Source organism: Hypomesus transpacificus, chromosome 11 (assembly GCF_021917145.1).
Source record: "Hypomesus transpacificus isolate Combined female chromosome 11, fHypTra1, whole genome shotgun sequence".
Lineage (NCBI taxonomy): Eukaryota > Metazoa > Chordata > Actinopteri > Osmeriformes > Osmeridae > Hypomesus > Hypomesus transpacificus.
The window spans coordinates 10,445,890-10,465,895 of record NC_061070.1 but is presented as its reverse complement, the minus strand read 5'-3'; the positions used below and the strand labels follow the sequence as shown (position 1 = coordinate 10,465,895).

At 44.0% G+C, this 20,006-nt stretch overlaps 1 protein-coding gene across 27 annotated transcripts in view; it reads right to left on the bottom strand.

Moving 5' to 3' along the window:
* Positions 1–17,080, bottom strand: part of col13a1 (collagen, type XIII, alpha 1) — a 78,878-nt gene extending 61,798 nt beyond the window's left edge. For all 27 annotated transcript variants that reach the window (XM_047028906.1, XM_047028912.1, XM_047028919.1 and 24 more), the window contains exons 1-2: positions 16,365–17,080; positions 12,017–12,086 (exon numbers count right to left, since the gene is read on the bottom strand). In XM_047028906.1, coding sequence (XP_046884862.1) covers positions 12,017–12,086; positions 16,365–16,667 — 373 coding nt within the window. In that variant the 5' untranslated portion in view covers positions 16,668–17,080. The remainder of the gene's footprint in view (positions 1–12,016; positions 12,087–16,364) is intronic.
* Between the last annotated feature and the right edge of the window lie 2,926 nt (positions 17,081–20,006).

Genomic DNA, 20,006 nt, shown 5'->3' with positions numbered 1-20,006 from the left:
TCATCATTCAAGTAAATAACCTGCCGCATACTTACACGAGTTGGCATCGCATGGTAGTTACGCCACAAGCCTTTCCAAACATGAACATACTGAATCATGTTGTTGTTCCTTAACAACTGAATAATATTCTCCCACATGAATTACATTTAAGATCATCCTCTCAACTGATAATCAGAGGCCTTGGTTTTAACTTGAGGTGAGAGATGCCATTTCAAATAACATGGCTCAGTTCCAATGTGTGTGTGTGTGTGTGTGTGTGCATGCGCGCGGATGTGTGTGCACGTGCGGGGTAGTCAGTAAACCAACTGATGAGGTAGAGGCTGACAGCCTTCAGCCAGGCCGGCCAAGACAAACAAAGACAAGGAAACACTGCCTATCTTTTTAATAGATCTAATTAGCTCTTAAGAGGATCAGAGGGGGGTGTTGAGAGGTTACGGGAAGTGGGTGGTAGTGTGTGTGTGTGTGGGGGGGGGGGCACAGGAACACCAGGGGTGAAGAGGTTTAGGGAGGATGATTAAGATGGTGCTAGGTAAAGACTGGAGTACAATGTTCAATCGTCGACAATTGAGGAACTGGAGGGTAGGGAAAGGATGAGAAAGAAAGAGAGAGAGTCAGGGGTGCAGAAAAACAGAGAGACAGAGAAAGGGACACAGAGGAAGAGTGAGAGAGAGAAAGAGAGAGAAAGAGAGAGAGAGAGAGAGAGAGAGAGAGAGAGAGAGAGAGAGAGAGAGAGAGAGAGAGAGAGAGAAAGAAAGAGAGAGAGAGAGAGAGAGAGAGAGAGGAAGAGAGACTAATCTGTATGTCCTATGTCCTCCTAAAGCGCCCCTGAGTTCTCCAGTGAATTTTCCCAGATCATCGGGGGGTAATTTTAGGATAGAAGGGAGTGGGCAGGGTCGGGGTCATGTTGACCCTAAGTGGAATCTTCTTCGGCCTGTAACAGATCCATGAACTGGCGGTAGCTTTGGTGTGTGTTTGTGATCCAGCACTAGTGCTCTCTTTAGTGTTCATCTTCCAGGAAAGGGGAGGTCCCTAACTAGGACTGTGATGGAATAGATGGTAGAGAAGATGGGTTGAGAAAACAGTGTCACATGAGCCTTGGTTCATATAAGCCCCTGATAGTTTTTCCACGCCACTGAACTGTTGTTGGTTACCGCCTTATGTCATGATTATAGTAGCGCTTTAATTAGTGGTCAGAAGTCAAAGCTAGTCAAACAGGGTGACATAGATGATCGCAACCTATTTAACCTACGGCTCCAAAGAGATTACGTTATATCAGAAGTCCTGCCAGGCAATTAAAGTCACATTAAGCAAGTCTGCATTTCTACCAAGTCATGTCACCGTTTTAAGGGAAGTCGCCCATATAAAGTGGCTGTGTGCATCAAAGATCCTGCAAGGTTATTGTTTCATATGAAAAGGCCATTGAGAGAAGGGTGGAAAGCATGGGCTAGAAGCCCCAAGGCCGATCAGGGAAATCGGTGCCTGATGTTGTAACACAAAAGCAAAAGCGTAAACCTTCTCATATTTAGACATCTGGAAAGGTCCTTATTGATATAAAGACAGCATGAAAGCTTGGGCCTTTTATTAAGTAAAAACAATCCCTTCATTGATGTGACCTTGCTCCAGAAGTCACGGGTATTTCAGAAACATTTTAGAACAGCTTTCTGATGTGGGTAGCCACCATTAAATATACGTTTAGTAATTTATACATATTAAAAAAAGAATTGTATGGTTTTACGCAGGTACCGAAATATTATAAAGTAACCTAATCCTAAAATGAGAGGATATTCTCTGGCTCAACTTCTTCAATGAAAAGTTAATCATTTAGATGTTATTTTCAACATGGCTTTAAAGGTGCACTTTGCGTTGATGGAGGGGTCATTTGTTATGGAGTTTCCATTCCAGTGGGCTATCAAAGATTACCCACTAAAAGAACTCAACAGTCCAATCTTGGGAAAATGTGGAAAACCATTATTCGAGGACTGGGACAAAGTGCTATACAATTGCTCCATGTACCCATGAAATATAAGCCATGAGATCCAAACACTCAAATTTAAATAGCCTTTTTTTTTGCTTGTGTGCTGTATTATGAAATGGACAGCCTAGTTGTGGTCTGTTAGAAGGGGCCCATGTTTGGTGGAGATGAGTATCGTATACATCACATCTCAAGAGCTTCACAGCTTAGGTTTCATAACCCCCAAACATTTCTGTGTGTCAGTATGTAAGTGTGTGTGTGTGTGTGTGCGTTTATTCTCCGGACGAGGAGTCCTGATATATTTACAAGTAACACATAAATAAATACCCAGACGGCTAGGACTCTAAATAATGTCTAAGCGACAAGGTTACAAACGATTCATCAAGAAGCAAGTCAGATATCAGAGGGACCATTCCAACAACAACATCGCGAGCAAGTCCTCCAGTCCTCAGAAGTACGGCGACATCCATCCTTTAACGCTGGCAAACCAACTCATCCTCCCTTCACTGACTGTTGATGGTGCTGCCGGAACACAGTGTACTCACACAAGGCCGGGAGGGCCGTCTTTAGCAAGCCTTTATCCATCAACAACAGTATCGGAGGGTTCCGCTCCTTCTCTCAATCAGAGGATGATGTGAAGCAGATGGCCCACTTCTTCAGGTCCATTAGTTGCGAGTACGACACATCCACACCATTAATAGCCCATATTAACAATCAAGGCGCCAGTGTTTTCATTGCACTCCGAGACATAAATTCAGGCAATCCTCAACGTGCGGTTGGTGGTGAGGGTGTGTGTGTGTGTGTATGTGTGTTGCAGCGCGTATTTGACTTTTGGTCTTGAAGTCTGTAATTACTTGCAAACTGAAAAGGTGACACACAACCTTTTGTAAATGGCTTCTGCAGTTTCAACTACTGTACTGTTCCATTTACTGCCGTTGCCCTCTGTAGCCGATGGGGGAAATACAAGCTTTTCCCTCAGAGTTTCAATGAATTGTATTGTCGTTGGCAACCATCCCAGCTCTGTTAACATAAGAGCGTGCTCCCTGTGGGTTTTCTCGCTCGCCACGGTCCGCTACGATGCCCACAGGATGTCTGGAGTGAGCGAGGGGGCCTCCGCGGACGGTGCCAACACGAGATGGCCCTCTGGGAAACAGTGGGAAAGAGCATGTGTGTGGCTTTCTGTGTTTGTAATGTGGCAGTGTGTTTACAGTGTGCTTACAGTGTATGTGTGTGTGTGTGTGTGTGTGTGTGTGTGTGTGTGTGTGTGTGTGTGTGTGTGTGTGTGTGTGTGCGTGTGTGTGTGTGTGTGTGTATGTGTGTGCGTGTTTCAGTGGGGTCCCAGGCCTGGAGGCCACACGTTCACATGACACCTGGTACTTAGGCCCCACTCTTCCTGTAAACGCCAATTATTAAACAAATGTATCTTAATTACACAAAAGTGTTAAACTGCGTATAACTGAGCAGTCTAGGGGGGGGGGGGATTAGACAGCAGATCTGGTAGCATGTTTTGGAGCTAAAGTGTCACACAGCCTACAGGTGAGGCTGCATATCATCAGGAGGGCAACCATGCCTGTGGGGAATGCACATTCTGCACAGTACAGAAATATACTCCAAATAAATACATATCTGTAACAACACTTTCATAACACTCAACAAAAAACATCACAGTTCAGTATTATTGGCTAACTGAATTTCCAGTCCAACTTCCCCATGGCGACTCCAGGGGCTACCACACCTACATTATAAGGATAAGGGTGTTCCACTGATTATAACATGATTGGCTTTCCTTTACAACAACAATTTTGCATTTGCAGCAATTCCTAATCGCTATTACATTTCATGCATAACTCACTCATTATGAAGCTATAAAAATGTTCAGTGGGCACAGATGAGAAGGGTTGATACAAAGAATAACCTTCTTTTTTTGGCTGCTGAGAGAAATCGGAATGAAAAACAAAATGAGGTCTGATTTGTCTGAGGTCTGAGGTGTCAGTTTCTACAGTACTGTGCTGTTGTTCCTGTTGTATTTGTGGCATACTCAAAAGGACCAAGTTATCACTGCCAAACCTACAATGTGTTATTGTGAAGTGTGTCAACAATGCCTGGAATCTGGCCAGGAAGTCACATACAGTAGATACAGTACACACACACACACACACAGGGATGTTTTTAAGATTTCAGTTAGATTCATGCAATCCTTTGCATTGGTACAGAGCAGACTCTTCAGAACTAATCTTGAAACATTTAGGCCTGTTGTGTACATATTTGTTTGCCTTGCTTCCTTGTGTGTGAGTTGCTTCCTTTATATTGGAGTCACATTTTATTGGTAGATGTTTATTCTCATTTCCCAAGCATCTGCATACCTACTCAAACTCTTCCAAACACCAGAGATTCATGGAATAAAATGATTGCATGTTTGTTTTTGTTGGTTTTAATCCAAAGGCAATTTTGAGAAAAATGTGCTCCTGCCTGCAGGTTTTCAATATTCAGCTCTCCACAGTCATGAAGATGTCAAATTCTCATGGACCAGACATATTTAATGTTCTGCAATACAATTGAGAATAGCCATGGTATTTGAAATAATAATTAGAAAAAGAAACGTCAGGAGTTGCCGATTGACCAATGCCCGTCTACTGAGAGTCTGAATGGGCAAACATGGGCCAACCTTCTCTTTGGCAAAACTCCATCTTCTTCATAGTTTATTTGCCAGGAAATCAGTCAATATGTAGACATGATTTCCCCCATGTGCATGCGCTGTCAGCAGCTCCTTCAACCAAGCACACAGATATAAATTCAAGTAAACAATTCCTAAAGTCGGGTTAGACCACAGTAGCGTTGCTATCCCTTGATTTGACCGCAACTGTAAGCAAGAAAGCCAGACTCAATTTCATTCTCTTTTTTTTGTCCAATACAGCAATCTCAGCAGTAATTGTTCTGGGAGACTCAGTGGTTGAGGGGTCAGCTTGAATTACACCTAATTGCACCTCTACATATTCACTATCATGCTTTTATTTCTAAAAGGCAAAATGGCTGCCCACTTGTGGCTTACTCGCTGAATGACTGCGCATTTCCTAAATCCCAATCACGCAGCATGCACAGAATAAGGTTAAATGATACCATTTCCATAATTCAGTCCTCTACTTAGAATAAGCCTACATTTGACACATGTCTGAGGCACTTTCATTTGAAAGAATCGGCACAAATCTTATTTGTCCAATACTCAATACAGAGTACATACTTCAGAGCATACCCTGTGTTTGCTCAGCTCTTTCTCCAATTCAACGCGGAAATGGCCAGAGGGGTAGACAAACAAGGCGTCTTAAAGGCGTCTCTTCCTGAGTAGAGCATTAAGAGTTGGCCGTTAAAGTTCTACAAACAAGATGCTAACAGGTTTAGGATGTGGACGCTGTATCGGTGTTGGAACACTGGGAGGGGATTGGGCAAACTCTTTGACCAGGACCAGTATCTTGATCGGAAAACCAGATGGTTAACTGGAATTCTACTGTGTCTCAGTGTCTCCTTCACCTACCGTACCTCAGAGGGGTGTGTTACTTTCTCTTCCTCTTCGCCCTCTGAACACTCCCCAATCCTCTAACCATTCCCTCTTTCTCTCGGCTCAAATGTTCAACGTTTCTGTTGAATACGTACACCATTCTCCCTCCCGTGTTGAGCTTCAAGTTTCTGGAACTCTTCTATGTGTCCAGCACACTGACTTTCCTCCATCCTTCCCTCTCTCCTTCTGTCCCCCCACACTGGTCAGTCTCTCTCCCTCTCTCTCTGTCTCTCTCTCTCTGTCTCTGTCTCTCTCTCTCTCTGTCTCTCTCCCTCTCTCTCTGTCTCTCTCTCTCTGTCTCTGTCTCTCTCTCTCTCTGTCTCTCTCTCTGTCTCTGTCTCTGTCTCTGTCTCTGTCTCTGTCTCTGTCTCTGTCTCTGTCTCTGTCTCTGTCTCTCTCTCTCTCTCTCTCTGTCTCTCTCTCTCTGTCTCTCTCTCTCTCTCGCTCTCTGGGACCAGTGGCAGCCCCACCCCAAGTATGGCTGCACACTGGCAGCTGCTGTGAAAACTAATCACAGGCGAAGAAAGGGGATCTGCTGGCCGCTCTTCCTGTCAGCAGACATGTCAAGGTGAACTTGGGGGACTCCTTAAATAACCACCCCAGCGACCTCATGCTCCTCCCCTTCCCCCTCCATCAATGCAGAGATTAGAGGAAGCCTCTTGTTTACAAGGATCATGGGGGGGGGGGGGGGGAGGGGACTTTATCGACAGCATTTGGATGGATGGGGAGATTATGAAAAAGTTTGAGAAAAAATGACCAGGAGTGGACAGGTGTAACTGCCCCCCCCCCCCCCCTTCCCCTGCAGATTTTGTTCTCAGTTGGCTTATTTTCTTTCAATGGACAGAACTGTCTGTCCTTATGGGCTCTCTCCCACCCCCCAACCTGGACCCCCGACCCCCCCACTACACCAGACATTACTCACCCCCTCTTCCTCTCTTGCACTTGCACACGGACAGTTTTTTCCCAACTCTCTTTGATCTGGCACTGGGTGCTGCTTTGGTCTGTCAGCAGGCTGGCTATGGGCATACTCTGAGAGCTCTGCGTGCCAGCTAGCCAATGTGCCCTACAAGCCAAACCAGCATGCTGGCAATGGAGCCTGTCTGACAAGTGTTTGTACCTTGAGCAATAAAATAAAGTCACAATGTTTTCACACAGCACCGTCTCCCCAAGCGCCGCTCCACTTATAAGCAGGTCAAATTTAGATTGACGGACAGGCACAACTAAGCTTCTTTCACTGCAAATGTACAGTCACTAAGAATAGATGTGTCCATGTCCACTGTAATGTTTGAGTAAACACAACTCTGTGGTTGAGTGCAAGATTGTGCTGGCGATAAATACATGGAATTGATTCTGATGGCTTAAAATAGGTGGGAAAAAATGATGAGCTACAGGGTTTTTGTTCCATTAACGAACCTTTGGAGTCTTATTCTTTGTTCCCCCTCCGCACACCAACCGTGCTGCCTAATGTCAATGTGACACATTGCGGACAAGTGGGATTGAAAAAATGATGTCTATGTCATGCAGCTCTTTAAATCTGTCTATCATGCCCGGCCCCATCCCAGATGGTGTGTGTATGCAAGTCTGTGTGTGTGTGCGTGTGCGTGTGTGTGCGTGTGCGTGTGTGTGTAAGTGGGTCCTGGCGGGTGGCAGCGGCAGCCCTGCTGCCCGTCTCATTCACCATTATTTTGCCAGGGGGGGGGGGGGGGGTGGGAGAGGGTGAATGGAAGAGGGGTGAGGGTCAGCTATGCCAACGACGTCAGGCTGCCAGCCTGTGTGGCATTAGGAGAAGGGGGATGGGGCGGGGAGGCGGGGGGGGGGGGGGGGGGTCTGTTCTCTGATTACAATCCAGCGAACACACTAGATGTAGCTTCCTCTCGGAGCTCGGCCAGGTAAATTGTCAAAGCCCACTTCCTGCCTCTCTGGCAGTGGGCTTAGAAGGCCTTTACCTCCCCTTCTCCCTGCCCCCTTTCCTGCTATCCTTTCTCATTCACTCCATCCCCCCTTTTTAACCAGGATTAATCCCCCCAGATAGGGGGGATGTAAGCTACAGCAGGGCCCTGCTCTGCAGTAATGCACGGAAGATAAGGGCTGTGTTATCCAGTCCCAGGAAGTGGCTGAACGAGTGCCAGTGACACTCTCTACCCAAGATAGAACCCTAGTCACCTTGCATACATAAACACACACACACACACACACACAGGGTCAGGAGTAAACTCACACGCACCTGTGCACACTCTCTCTCTGACCCCTACCCGCAACTCCCGCCCCCTTTGACTCCAAGCATTGTCTCCACCATTGTCGTCTCCAGGCACAAAGCAACTCAATCCGAGGAGTTAGGTTTATTTGATGGAGCGGAAAGAGTATTGCCACGCAAATGAGGAGGCTACAGAGTTTGCCTTTTCTTTCCTTTTTCTGACTTGACATCCAAGAAAGTCCGCTTAAGCTTGTCCCAAAAACAACGTGGCCTGGATTCAATCATGCTGTTATCCTGGTCTTGGCTTTATTCTATTCTTTGATTGACAACTTGAACACCACTTCAATAAAAAAAGATTTCAAGTATCTAAGTTAATTTTATGATAGTTCAATTAATCCCGATTAGTCGGTTTCATCCACGACATGCGTGACTACTTTGATGGCAATAAATATTCACGTAAACACTGTTGGTGAGTGTTGGACAGGGCTGATAAACACTCACTCTCACGTATTTTCACAGTCGTAAATCTTACGGGGGTTAACGTATACACACTGTATCCTCCGTGGAAGAAACACACCGCCTTTAACAATGCTCCAATTACAGATAGCTCCCTCCTCTCCCGCTCTTGTTTATCTGACTGGGCCACGGACTTCCTGACCTTTAGCTGGATGTTCACATTCACACCATGTCACACATATGAAATAAGAAATGTTCCTACATTTTGGTTCCTTAGACTTTGGCTACACATATTGTTTATGACCTCCTGTTCACGTACATTTAGGCCAAACATTTGTTTTATGTATTTGTTTTATTTGTATTTCATAACATAGCCAGCAAATATGTCATCCTCTTAAGAAGGATGTGATATATTTTATTGTGATTATCAACCTCTACTGCAAAAACGAATCGATGCAAGCCAAGTAAACTGGCATGTGCAATATCTAGAGTATGTGGTTAGCTGTTCGTCAAAAACTAAAGGCATGCAAGTCATTAAAATTTCTGATTAATGCCAATTCATGCCAATCAAAATAAGTCTTAACCATAAGGCTTTGTGGAATATTCTAATCCAGGCTAAGAATGTGCTCTTGCTCGAAACCAGCTTGGTCAACATGTGACTGTGAGCTAATTGGAAGGTGACACACATAGGGCTTTAGCCGTCCCGTCAACGGTGCCATGTTTAGATATGAGAACATGCAATGCTTCACTCAGAGGGATGTACACATCTCCGCATAGCCAGACTGTTGACATGAAAGCACTGAGCGATTGAAAATGTCTGACTTGTTTATTTCTGACAACTCCTCTTAAAAATAGAATGTTTGAGTACTGTTAATGTTTGAGTACTGTTAAGGAGTTGGGCAATGTCATTGTTACAATAGCAGAAGTCGCGACATACATGTGTCTTTATTGTTATTGTAAAACCGTGAACGCTGAATATGAGCAAATACCCACTCTGCAAATACCCACACCCACTCAATCACCTCATGCTTTTAGCATGAGGTGATTGTTCCCTGGCTCACAAAAATGTCAAGCCCAGAATAATACAGAGTGTCCTTCAACTGACAGCCCAAAACCTCCTCAACATGACACAGGAAACGCTATGTTATTTTCCTTGTGTTCAAAAGACAGGTGAGGCACTTCAACATAGCTTCAACAGAAGGGCATTTCAGTCAAGTCAGATAAAACTTCTGGGTCAATATCTAACACATTGTGTACGCTGATTTGACTTCTGGGAGAACATTTCGAGATGTAGCCTAGGCATAAATAAACCTTTTTGGGAAACAAAAGCCTACTAAGTATAAGGATTCCACTTTGTGATGAACGACGCTCATTAATATGTTCCCTGAGTTAATCAATCTTCAACTTTTTAACCACTATACCTCAGCCACACAATTACACGGCATAACATATGGGCTACACTACAATAGTGGCTTGCTCTCTTGTCTTAGGGTCTCTTCACAGGGCCTCTTGAGGACCAGGGAAGTTAGCTCGCTATGGCTCTGGTCGCCCGGCACTGAAAATAAACAAAGGAATGGGAGCCATCTGAACGCTGTGTGCCGCTCTTTGATTGGCAGTAGCCAGGTGGGTGCTGTGAACACTGTATAGCCATACATATACATATCCCACAGTGCACCGCAGCGAGGGCGGAGGGCTGGAGCCATTGGGCCGTCCAGGGGCCCTGTGTCATTGTTGAAAGGGACATCAATGGAGTGGTCTTTACACAATAAGAGCGGAGGTGATGGATGGTAGGCTGTAATCCGGGAATAAGCGCAAAACGATAGCCTTTAGAATATCCGTAGCCTATGGTGAGAAGCCATAAAGTCACAGTAGATATATGTTGTAGCCCTACCACCTCAAAAACGCTTCCCTGTGTGAGGCTGATGCATTTTGTCGACTTCAAGCCAGACCTTATACAATAGGTGGGTTCAAAACAACACAGCACGTCTTCACAGGATCCTTTAGCAGCAGTCTGAGCTCACAAACAGTCAGCTCTTCCCATAAAACACACCGACCATCTGGGATGGTCAGAGTTGAAAGAGCTCCCCACACCTGCAACACGAGGCCCTCGTCTCTGGGGCTGTGACTGCGTGTGCGTCCGAACTGCTCTTCAGAGGACCTCCAAAGACATTCACTGACCCGTTAAAAGCCTAGCATCCTATTGACAAGGCCAATTAGCACGAATGTGTGGACGCTCTCACGCCCCCTGGTTCTCACAGACGTGTTTGGCTCAGGCGAGCAGGCAGACATATGTGGGCCCACGTGAAAGTGTTCAAACACACACAAACACACCAAACCATGACAACAAACACACAGAGACACACGTCAGTTTCACCGACACCGTGATGTGTAGAATGCTATAATCCTATGCCGAGCCTCACAGACATTGGCATTCACAAAACCTTTAGTGTTCAGCAGACACACTCTACACTGCGTAATTACTTAATGACTGACACCAGGGGAGGAGAGCGGGGAAACAGGTGTCTGTAGTGACTGAGGTGGCTTCTCAAATGTGAGTCAGACGCAATTCTAAGTACAGCTCATTCAATTCAGTTAACCTAACTGGGATCTGCAAACACACACATGGAATTCTACTTGAATAGAATAATGATTTAATGAAATTCCAAAACAAAGATTACTCCAGGATAATTCAAGTCCAAGGATAAGATTTTCAATCTTTCAATTCCATGGGTCACAATGTTACACCACAATGGGACAACACTGTGTGTAGAAGGTGGCGGATATGGCTAGTTATCAGTGGGATGCCTTGCCATCCTTACCCAGGAATGCCCTGATGATGGCACCTCGTCACGCCAGATTCCATCATGAACCAATGTGACACAGAATGCCCTCTGCTGCAACCATTGTCAACTGCCACTGACCCAACTGTGCCCAAAATACACCTCCACCTGTCGTCATGGTGAAGCTGGCCCGAGGGCACAAGTGCAAAATGAGGGCACCAGTTGGCATGCATAGTATCAAGTGTGGCAGATAGTGGTATACTAGTAAAACCTGTTGGATATCCTTGCATTTGTTGTCCCTTCCTGAATCTGCGAGGGGAGCCCGTCATTGTGCCTTAGTGCCCCATGCTATGGCTGGGTATCCATTTCCACTCTACTTTGATCTTTGATGCTTTTTATTACCCTCTAACTTTGATGTGATACCGTGTTTGTACAAACTGTTTATATTGCTTGCTTCCGTGTCCGTAATGAGAGATTTCACACAGTTAAGAAAACAACAGCCTCGCATGCGCATGAGCCATTAGTTACTCTCACGGAGGTGCCTTATGATCATAAAAACGTAATTACCTGCCTAAAGGTGTTATAAACCAACGGAGATAACCCTGACTTCTCTCACCTTACGCTGATTGCATGGGAGTTGCACACTGTTCCCATTGACGACCAAACTAACATAAATGATACCATCCCAGTAGTAAAAAAACTCTGAATGAGGCCCTTCAACTGTAGACAAGAGAAACCTTTGTGCGGAAAAACCCTTCCTTCAAAAGATCCTTATATGATTTTCTCAGGTAACAAACACCTTGAGGGGAAGATCTCACTAACAGGGATCAATATCTCACCCTTAGGCAGTGGCCAAGTGCCATAAGCGTCCCACCCATACTACTCCTACCTACTTAAGGTAGTGACCCATATAAAGGGGGCAAATTCCCCTCACCCAGAGGGAGGAAACCAAAGCAAGATTTGAGCAGCTGTGATTAGTGGCGGTGGCTGAAAAAGACTCTTAACTACACCAGAGCGGAGCTCAGCTCAGAGGTGAGCCGAGTGGATAAAGGAGGACTTACCTGGTGGACAGACACAGCCCTGGGTCGCGTCTCTGGCCTCTCGTGTCTTGGGAAGCCGAGCAGCTAGTTTCTAAAAAAGAGAGGAGACAGAGGGGAGTGTCAGAGCAAACATGATCAAAACGTCTCTAATGCAATGTTATCGGGTGTGTTTATGCCATGTCAAAGGGATACAACAGACATACTGTTGATGAACCCTGAAACAAATGACACAGACCCTTAACCTCAGACAAAGGGTGTTCACATCTTAGTCAAGGAATTGTTCAGTTTTACAGCTTACCTCAATAAACAAACAACAGTGATTCCATGATCTGACCCTGAGCAGACACACAAGCACATCCCCACTACACACCGTCATCCAGGGCCATTCAGTGTACTTACTGTAAGAGGAAAGTCAGAGTGCGGTTTAGATGCTTCTAACAGGTGCTAGTGTTGATGTTAATAGTGTTCTGCAATTCTGAACAATGTCATGTCATACTGTTAAAAATAAAATAAAAAATACATTATGATATTTTTAACAAGGGCAAAGCAGTCACACTTTAAACAAGGGAAACCAAAACCCTTCATATATCAACTTTCTGAACAACCACATATATATAGTGTGTGCTGTATAATACTGTACTGTAGCTTTTCTGTAAGTGCTCCTGACTGAGGTTTTGGAGGGAATGAGGTTGTTGGAGTCCAACTTGCTCAAAAAATGTGTCTGGCTCAAGATTCAAAGTCACCCCAATGTTACAAAACTCTCATGGCAAATCACTCTCGGACTGCACTTCTGGACTTTCTGCTCTTAACCATCTTTATATTAATCATAAATAGTTACAGGAAGTTATTTGGCTGATACTGTGCTGGCACAGCTCCCTCCCTCCCTCTCTCTCAGCTGGAGAACTCTTTAGAAAGAGAACGACCCAACTCTCTGAGTAGACAGCCTTTTTCGTTCCTAATCTCCAAAGTGGCAGGTTAAACCTTGAACAAAATCACACTAACTGGAATTTAGGAAAACAGCCTTTCACCTGGATAATGTCAAGCAAAAATGCAATGCTGAGAATACATTGCTAATGGGAATCCGAGCAGAGGAAACCCACTAAAAGCTGCCCAAAAACCACATGAAGGCTCACCATTGAAAACCCAAAGCACTTTCGGTCACCACTGCACACAGCTAACTGGGAGAAGCTGCATGACAAAAAGAAACATCAAAAGAACCCATCCTGCACAATTGGTTCATATCGTGCTCTCCTGTGGAGTGTCTGTGGTCTGACAATAACAAGGGCAGTCTCACTCGAGGGAGACAAAAAGACGTCTCGTATATAATGTGCATGGATGTGGAGGGTGTACAGTGTTTATGATGCACACTGCAATCATAGCAGCTGATGTCCTCTGGCCTTTTGGGAATGGGGTGAGCAAGGGATGAGGGGAAGAGAGTGTGGGAAGGAGGGGTAGAGAGAGGGGGATGCATTCTCCGCCTCTCTGCCTCCCCACTCTAATGGTAACCCGATGCCGGAGGTTTTTGATCTGGTTTTAACATTCTATTTTAAAAAGGATGACAAAACGTTTTACAATCTCAAAGTTGGATTATTACTCAGGGAGTCCAGGGGCTTTGGGTGCTCAGGGGCCCTTTCGCCACAGAGCATTTTGCGTGATGGTGACCCACTATCATGGCTGCATCTCTATTACCAAACTTGGTGGGACTGAGGAACCATGGGACTTTGAGGTATATTTCTGTAGTTCCTTACAGAAACCTACACCCCTATTTGACTCATGCTGATTTCTATAGCAGATGAGCTATTAGCACTTGGGTGTCATCAATCACATGGTATTAAACCTTTACAAACAGGTCATAGGACATCTTATTGATCTCATGTCAAGTTAGCAGGTTTGCTTACATGTACCATTTATGGAAGATTTTAGAGGAATTGATTGCCTGTGGTAAATGATGCAACCTTCGTACTAAGATGTTTTTACAACTTTGGTTTGTAAAATCAGGTAAAGAAGCTTTAGTAGTCTCCAGTTGTCTCTGACAAGGGTCCAAACTCAGCACGCATCTAGAATGCAATACGGAACTATTGCATTGGTTTGCTATTTGGAAATATGAAAACGTATGAGGTGCTACATGCAGTTTACCATTGACAAAGGTACTTCATAATAATTTGTGCTGTAGTGCTTTTAGTCCTAATCCTTTGTTTAAATTATTCAACGAGGTTAATCACCCGCTTTGCAAGCCTACTGAAATGCTATGCAGAATCAGTCTCTGACTGACAGTACTCAATAATAATTTTGATAAATCACAGAGGTTGCATGGACACTTCCCTTAGAGTGGGCTGTTTGCATTTGTCTGATTCGCCTACAAATAGGTTATTTTAGTGCACACACACACCAAAGCATTCACACACACACCACATACACACATGAGACCTCTGCACATACACAAACAGAAAAAAGCACAAACACTTGCATTCCTCCACAAGCTACAGAAACAGATGACGCACAGCATGGAGATGACTGTTGTGTGTGTGTAGGTGTGTGCGTGTGTGTGTGTGTGTGTGTAGGTGTGTGCGTGTGCTCTGTCAGTCTTCCTGGCCAAAGTGCCTCAACACTACACATAGTTTACACTGTGCTGGGTGACGGAGCAGTTGGGAACAGAGCGCAGAAACCTGTGCAGAGGGCGCCCGTATTTCTTCCTTTTCCACACCTCAGTTTCTGGCCTGAAACTAACACCGAGCTTGAGCACCCTGAAATGTGTGCTAGGCCTCAGTGCGGCCTGTGGAGACCACTTTGCGGTTAATTGTAAATGTTAAACAGGCCACTTTTAGGGTGAGATAATGGTGTATTCGGATGGGGGGGGGGGGGGGGGGGGGGGGGGGGGGGGTTGGAAGTTGGAGGTGCATGAGTGAGCACACGGGCCTAAGTAAGAGCATTTGTCATTTTTCACTATTTGGTTTAGTAAGTAAAAATCACAACGTTTTCTTAATAGTTATTTAAACAGCATAGAGAGTGGCATATGTACGACTACCTGTACATCCACAAGTAAGTGACAAAAAGGCTAAAACATTTTCCCATGCGCTATGGGAAACTGTCCTGGTCCTGAAAGAATCATGGAAAATAGTGGGAAATAATTTCAACTGATACAGGGGAGATTTTCCAAAGAGGAATCCAACTAGGAGTCAATTAGAAGAAAAAAAAAGAGGCACTGGACTGTGTTGAGTGAGAAGGTAAGCTTCCATGAACGACCACATCTGTTTTTGCGTCACATTAATAATGGGTATTTATATAAACAGTCCTAAACAAAGGGATGGACTAAGATGCCTGAGGCAAGATCTTCTTTATCGGGCCCCATGCTCCCTCAAAACACTTCATTCAACCTGGAATATTAGTCACATGAAATAAACAAAGTTGTAAATGTCCTTTCTTGCATGACTTGTAACATATTTTCTATCTACCATTTTATATTTGGAAGTTGTCTTTAGTCATCACTTCTTTTGCAGCACCTTGACAGCTGGGGGGACCGGGGCTGCAGAGAACAGCTGAGTTCTGGCACCATACAGAGGGCTTTTGGAAACCGGCCCTGACATAAAGAGCATTTACGACGCACTTAGTGAGAGTGAAGAGGGCATGATGAACAAAGGTATGCTAAAGTAAACACGGCAAGGGAAAACCTGGGCACTTTGGGACTTCAATAACGGGAGAAGATGTTAGTATAGCTGTGGAAGTGGTCAATTTAAGGGCTACGTCTGGATGCGTTGAAAACATGGTTTCTCTAGTTGTGTTCTAAACCATGATTCTGATGCAATTAACTCAGATTATTCATTTTGTAAATAAGTAACATTGCTTGGGGTGATAATAGGGATGTTACCTGTGATCACACAGGGCAAATGCAACCCTCCCGCGTGCGCTTCAGAAGGCTATTACGTTTGCCTGAATCTACAGGTTATGACCCAATGGTAGTAGCTTATGAATTTAATTAAGGGCTGCTGTGCGCACTATTTAACCGTGGACCGTTCCGAGTTCAAAAAAATATAATCATGCAATAAACGAGCAGGACTGAATTAAGCTGCTTTGATAATTAAAGTAATCGGTAAGACATAGCCTTGATAAGCGATGCACATCCTTTCCAGTTGGTAATTGAAGTATTACCCAAACATTCCTTGTTTGTAGTAGGCTAGCCTAGGTCTAAAAATTAAGTAAATGTACTTGACATACGTTAAAACTCTGATATTCCCCCAAAAAACTGTAAGAACGTTAATTTTAGGTTTAGTTCATTTTATATTGGATGTGAAAAGGGAGCTTTAATATCCATTAATGTGCTTTTTATATTCCTCAAAAATAACAGTAGCAAGTCTAACAACGGAATCCTTACCTCTTCCAAAATCTGATCGAGGCGTCCCAAGATAACGGGTTCCACCTGCTCGAGAGAGATCCACGCGGAGACCTGTGTTTCTCTCTGCTTTTCCAGATTTAGTATCCGGGAATGCAGATCCGAGGTCCGAAGGAAAACCAGTAAGCAAACTCCAAAAGACAACACCGATAAAGCGATGCACACAGTTATAGCAGACAGGTCTTTACAATTCCTCCAAAAGGGCTTTTTACAAGGGTAGAACTCGTTGCAAGTCCTCCCCACTTTAGATTTATCAGCAGCTCCCCATTTCTGATCTTCTTCCATGTTTGTTATACGTGTTTATTCGCTTTTTATCCGCCACGAAATTCCAATATTCATGAGAAGAAAGATGAAAATATAACAGTTTTGGAGTCGAAATCCTAACCTAACTTTTGAACAGAGGGTCGCCTCGAGCAAGTTGCAGCTGCCCTCTCCTTCTGCCTGCTATCCTCAGATGACTGTCTATATCAGAGTGACAATATGAGACATTATGTAGATTTTGATTAATCAATAATTTATGTCCGATTTCAAAGGGAGCTCTATTCATTTGCCGTGTTGTTCGGCTATGCCATCTGATCAGGTCTTCAAAGCGGTCCTGCAGTGTCTAACAGCCTACTATCTCAGCAAGATCACCAGTCAGTGCGCACGTTGTAACCCGACCCGCTCGCTACTGCACTGGTTACCATGGGCCTTTTGCTCCACTGTAGAGTACATGCTCCTCCTATGAGTTTATTTAGGCTAAATGTCGGGGCGGGATTCACGGCGGTGTTGCTGCCTTCCCCCTTTGATCCAAGCAGCTCGCGGAGGATATTTTTAGGTGCGTACAGTTAAGATGCGAAGTGAACTCGCTCCATCGCCTTGGCTATCAGCACCGACGCACTGTATTCAACTTACCACAGCAAGTCAACTTCAACTTGTATTTTATACTGAGAATACCCCGAATCCTGCAGTCTTCATGCATTCAAAACATGAAGCCCTTCAAGTTGTTCTGAAATGCTTTCACTGTTCAGCCCTGGCTGTGCACAGATATCAAAGGTTGGCACACCCATGTTTTGCGGGGCTAATGCAAACTTATCGGCCTCTCCCACATTAGATAAGGAAACTCAGTAATTTCATAGGTGAAGCTCATGAACTGATGATGCTGAAATTGTTAATGATGTAGTGCAACTTCCTATTATGGATCCACAACGTTCCATGCATATAATCACTTATATTTAAATGTAAAAATCACTAAAAGGTCTAAAGGACAACCACTGGGGATGAAGAAGCTGGAGAATTACCATACCACGAAGTCACTGTAGAAGTGCCATATCAATACATACATTAAATACCAGCCCTACATATTTACGTTTTTGGATAGGGCTCCACAAATTGACTGTCAGACAGAAGTCATGACCGAACCCAACGGATCGAGAACAACACAAGGTCAAGAAGACTAGTTCAAATGTAAGACCCAAATTCATCTTTGCTTGGGAAACCATTTTCATCCTAGTTTCACTGATTTGTCTAGGATGTGTCTGTTTATGAAGGCTTTATTCTTTAATTTAGAAATCCAATAAACATGACCTTGTAGGCCCAATAATGCTGTTTCCTGACAAGTTCTTTCAAGTTGCAAATGCTTTATCAGGTTGAACCTAATAGGTTTGTCGATTGCTTTTGGCTATGGTTGCCCATGTTTGAGAGGCCTGAGCCTACCATTGATTAGTTGGCAGTCAGTGAATAAAACACTGTAAAACTGCTGAGTTCAGTCTCAGTGTTCAATCAAGTGGAGTGCGAGTGTGTTGAGTTCATATACTTACTGCATGTACTTGTTGTACATGTGTCAACCAGTATTCTTTATTACATAAACTGGCATTCATCACCGTGGCCCTAACATAAAACGGATTGATTTTATGATGAAGAGTACAATGCTATGAAACGGTTAATTTGACAGTTTAATTGTGATTAAGGCACTCTTCAACTCCATCGTTCAGTGGGCTGTATGCAGTGGTACAGTGCTACGTTCACATGTCTGTAGAGAAAAGGAGCCTTAACCCACTGGATTAACTCTGAGGTTTATCAAGGGTTTTTATTTGTAGTATCTCTCCCAGGCGGGCCAGACAGCAGCAATGCTCACTGCTTGCTGGAGGACAAAAGAACACTTGTCCCCTGGCTGTATGTGCATGTACAGGCTGCTGGCAGAACAGAGATTTGGCACTGCATATTGAACAGACCAAAAAAAAGAAAAGTGACTTGCTACAACAGAAAGATTTTAATCAAATGTCATTCAGTACAGGATTATACCACATTTGAGAAAAATGTGTTTTGTATTAAAACAATAATTACGTTTGATAAAGAGACCATTCACAATCCTACAATCATCCCCACTGTATATTGATTAATCCTTCAAATTGAGGGGTACGTCGGTTACATTGAAAGCAATGTTTTTTTGATGTTGTGCTGCCTGTAGCAACTACAAGTGTGGTTTTGACAGCAGATGACTTGCTGGCCACCAAAATCAAGATGGCCGACCTCAAGCAGCGGTTGTGTAATTGCGTTTACAAAACCACATGGGTGGTTTAGATTTTCAAGGGACCACAGAAGGCTTTAAAAAGCTAATGGAGAATTTCCTGACTTATATCTTCTGACGTAAATGTAGTCGGACCAAGAGATGTCCCCTTTCGACTGTCAACCACATCTTAGTGCTACTGTACGGTCCTAGCCACTAAGGTTTATGACTTGGTGACTCAGGTCCATTAAGCGTTTGTAATAAAGTTGGTTCTCTAAGCCCTTGTAATTACGACATTGCCCTAGCCAGCTGGCTTTGTGATTCTGGAAGGTAAAAAACCTATATGAAATGAAACCAGAAAACGTATGGCAATCATTGGATTCAATTAAATGAAATGATAACTTAGATGGTACGAAAGCTAGAAGTATGATGCAGTAGGAAGAGAGGGTCCAGGGGATGGATTATTTTGTTTATGTCTTTCTTACAAAGACAGGGATTATTAACAATAAGGTTTTGTGACATGTCTTGAACAATATTACAGTTCCGGGATAGCCATTATTTGGTCCAAGGTCTTTCACAAACCTATACTTTCCAAACAGTTATTGAAAAACGTAAAGAAAAGGTTCAAATGACTGAATTACGAAATGTCTTTACAAAGTACAGAAAAGTCATTTGATGGTACGCTTCAGCACAAGGGCATCTGGTTCGGTTTGCAACATGAACATTTTCGGGTCAAGTGCTCAGTAATTATGTGTGAGTCCAATACCTCAGCATGTGCACTGGCAACAAATTCTGCCCTCTCTGAAATTACAGCAAAACTTGCCTTAGCAGCTAATTACTCTCAGCTAATTGAGGATTGAAATCAGCCAAGCTCCCTATTTGAGAAAATCGCTTGTTTGTTTCTGTCTTAACTGTTCGTTTATGGTACTAAAATGATGCTATCTTCTGTGCCTGAAGGCATTGTTGAGGCATAGTGGATGGTGGATGTCTGTGCATGAGAGGGGGATGCACGTTGTCAGTGACAGTAGAGCACAGAGTCTTGTTTTCTACATTAGAAGAACATACTACACCCTGTATGCCAAATGGCTAAACACAGATGCAGTTTGTCATTGACCCCACACTTAGAAAACCCTGCA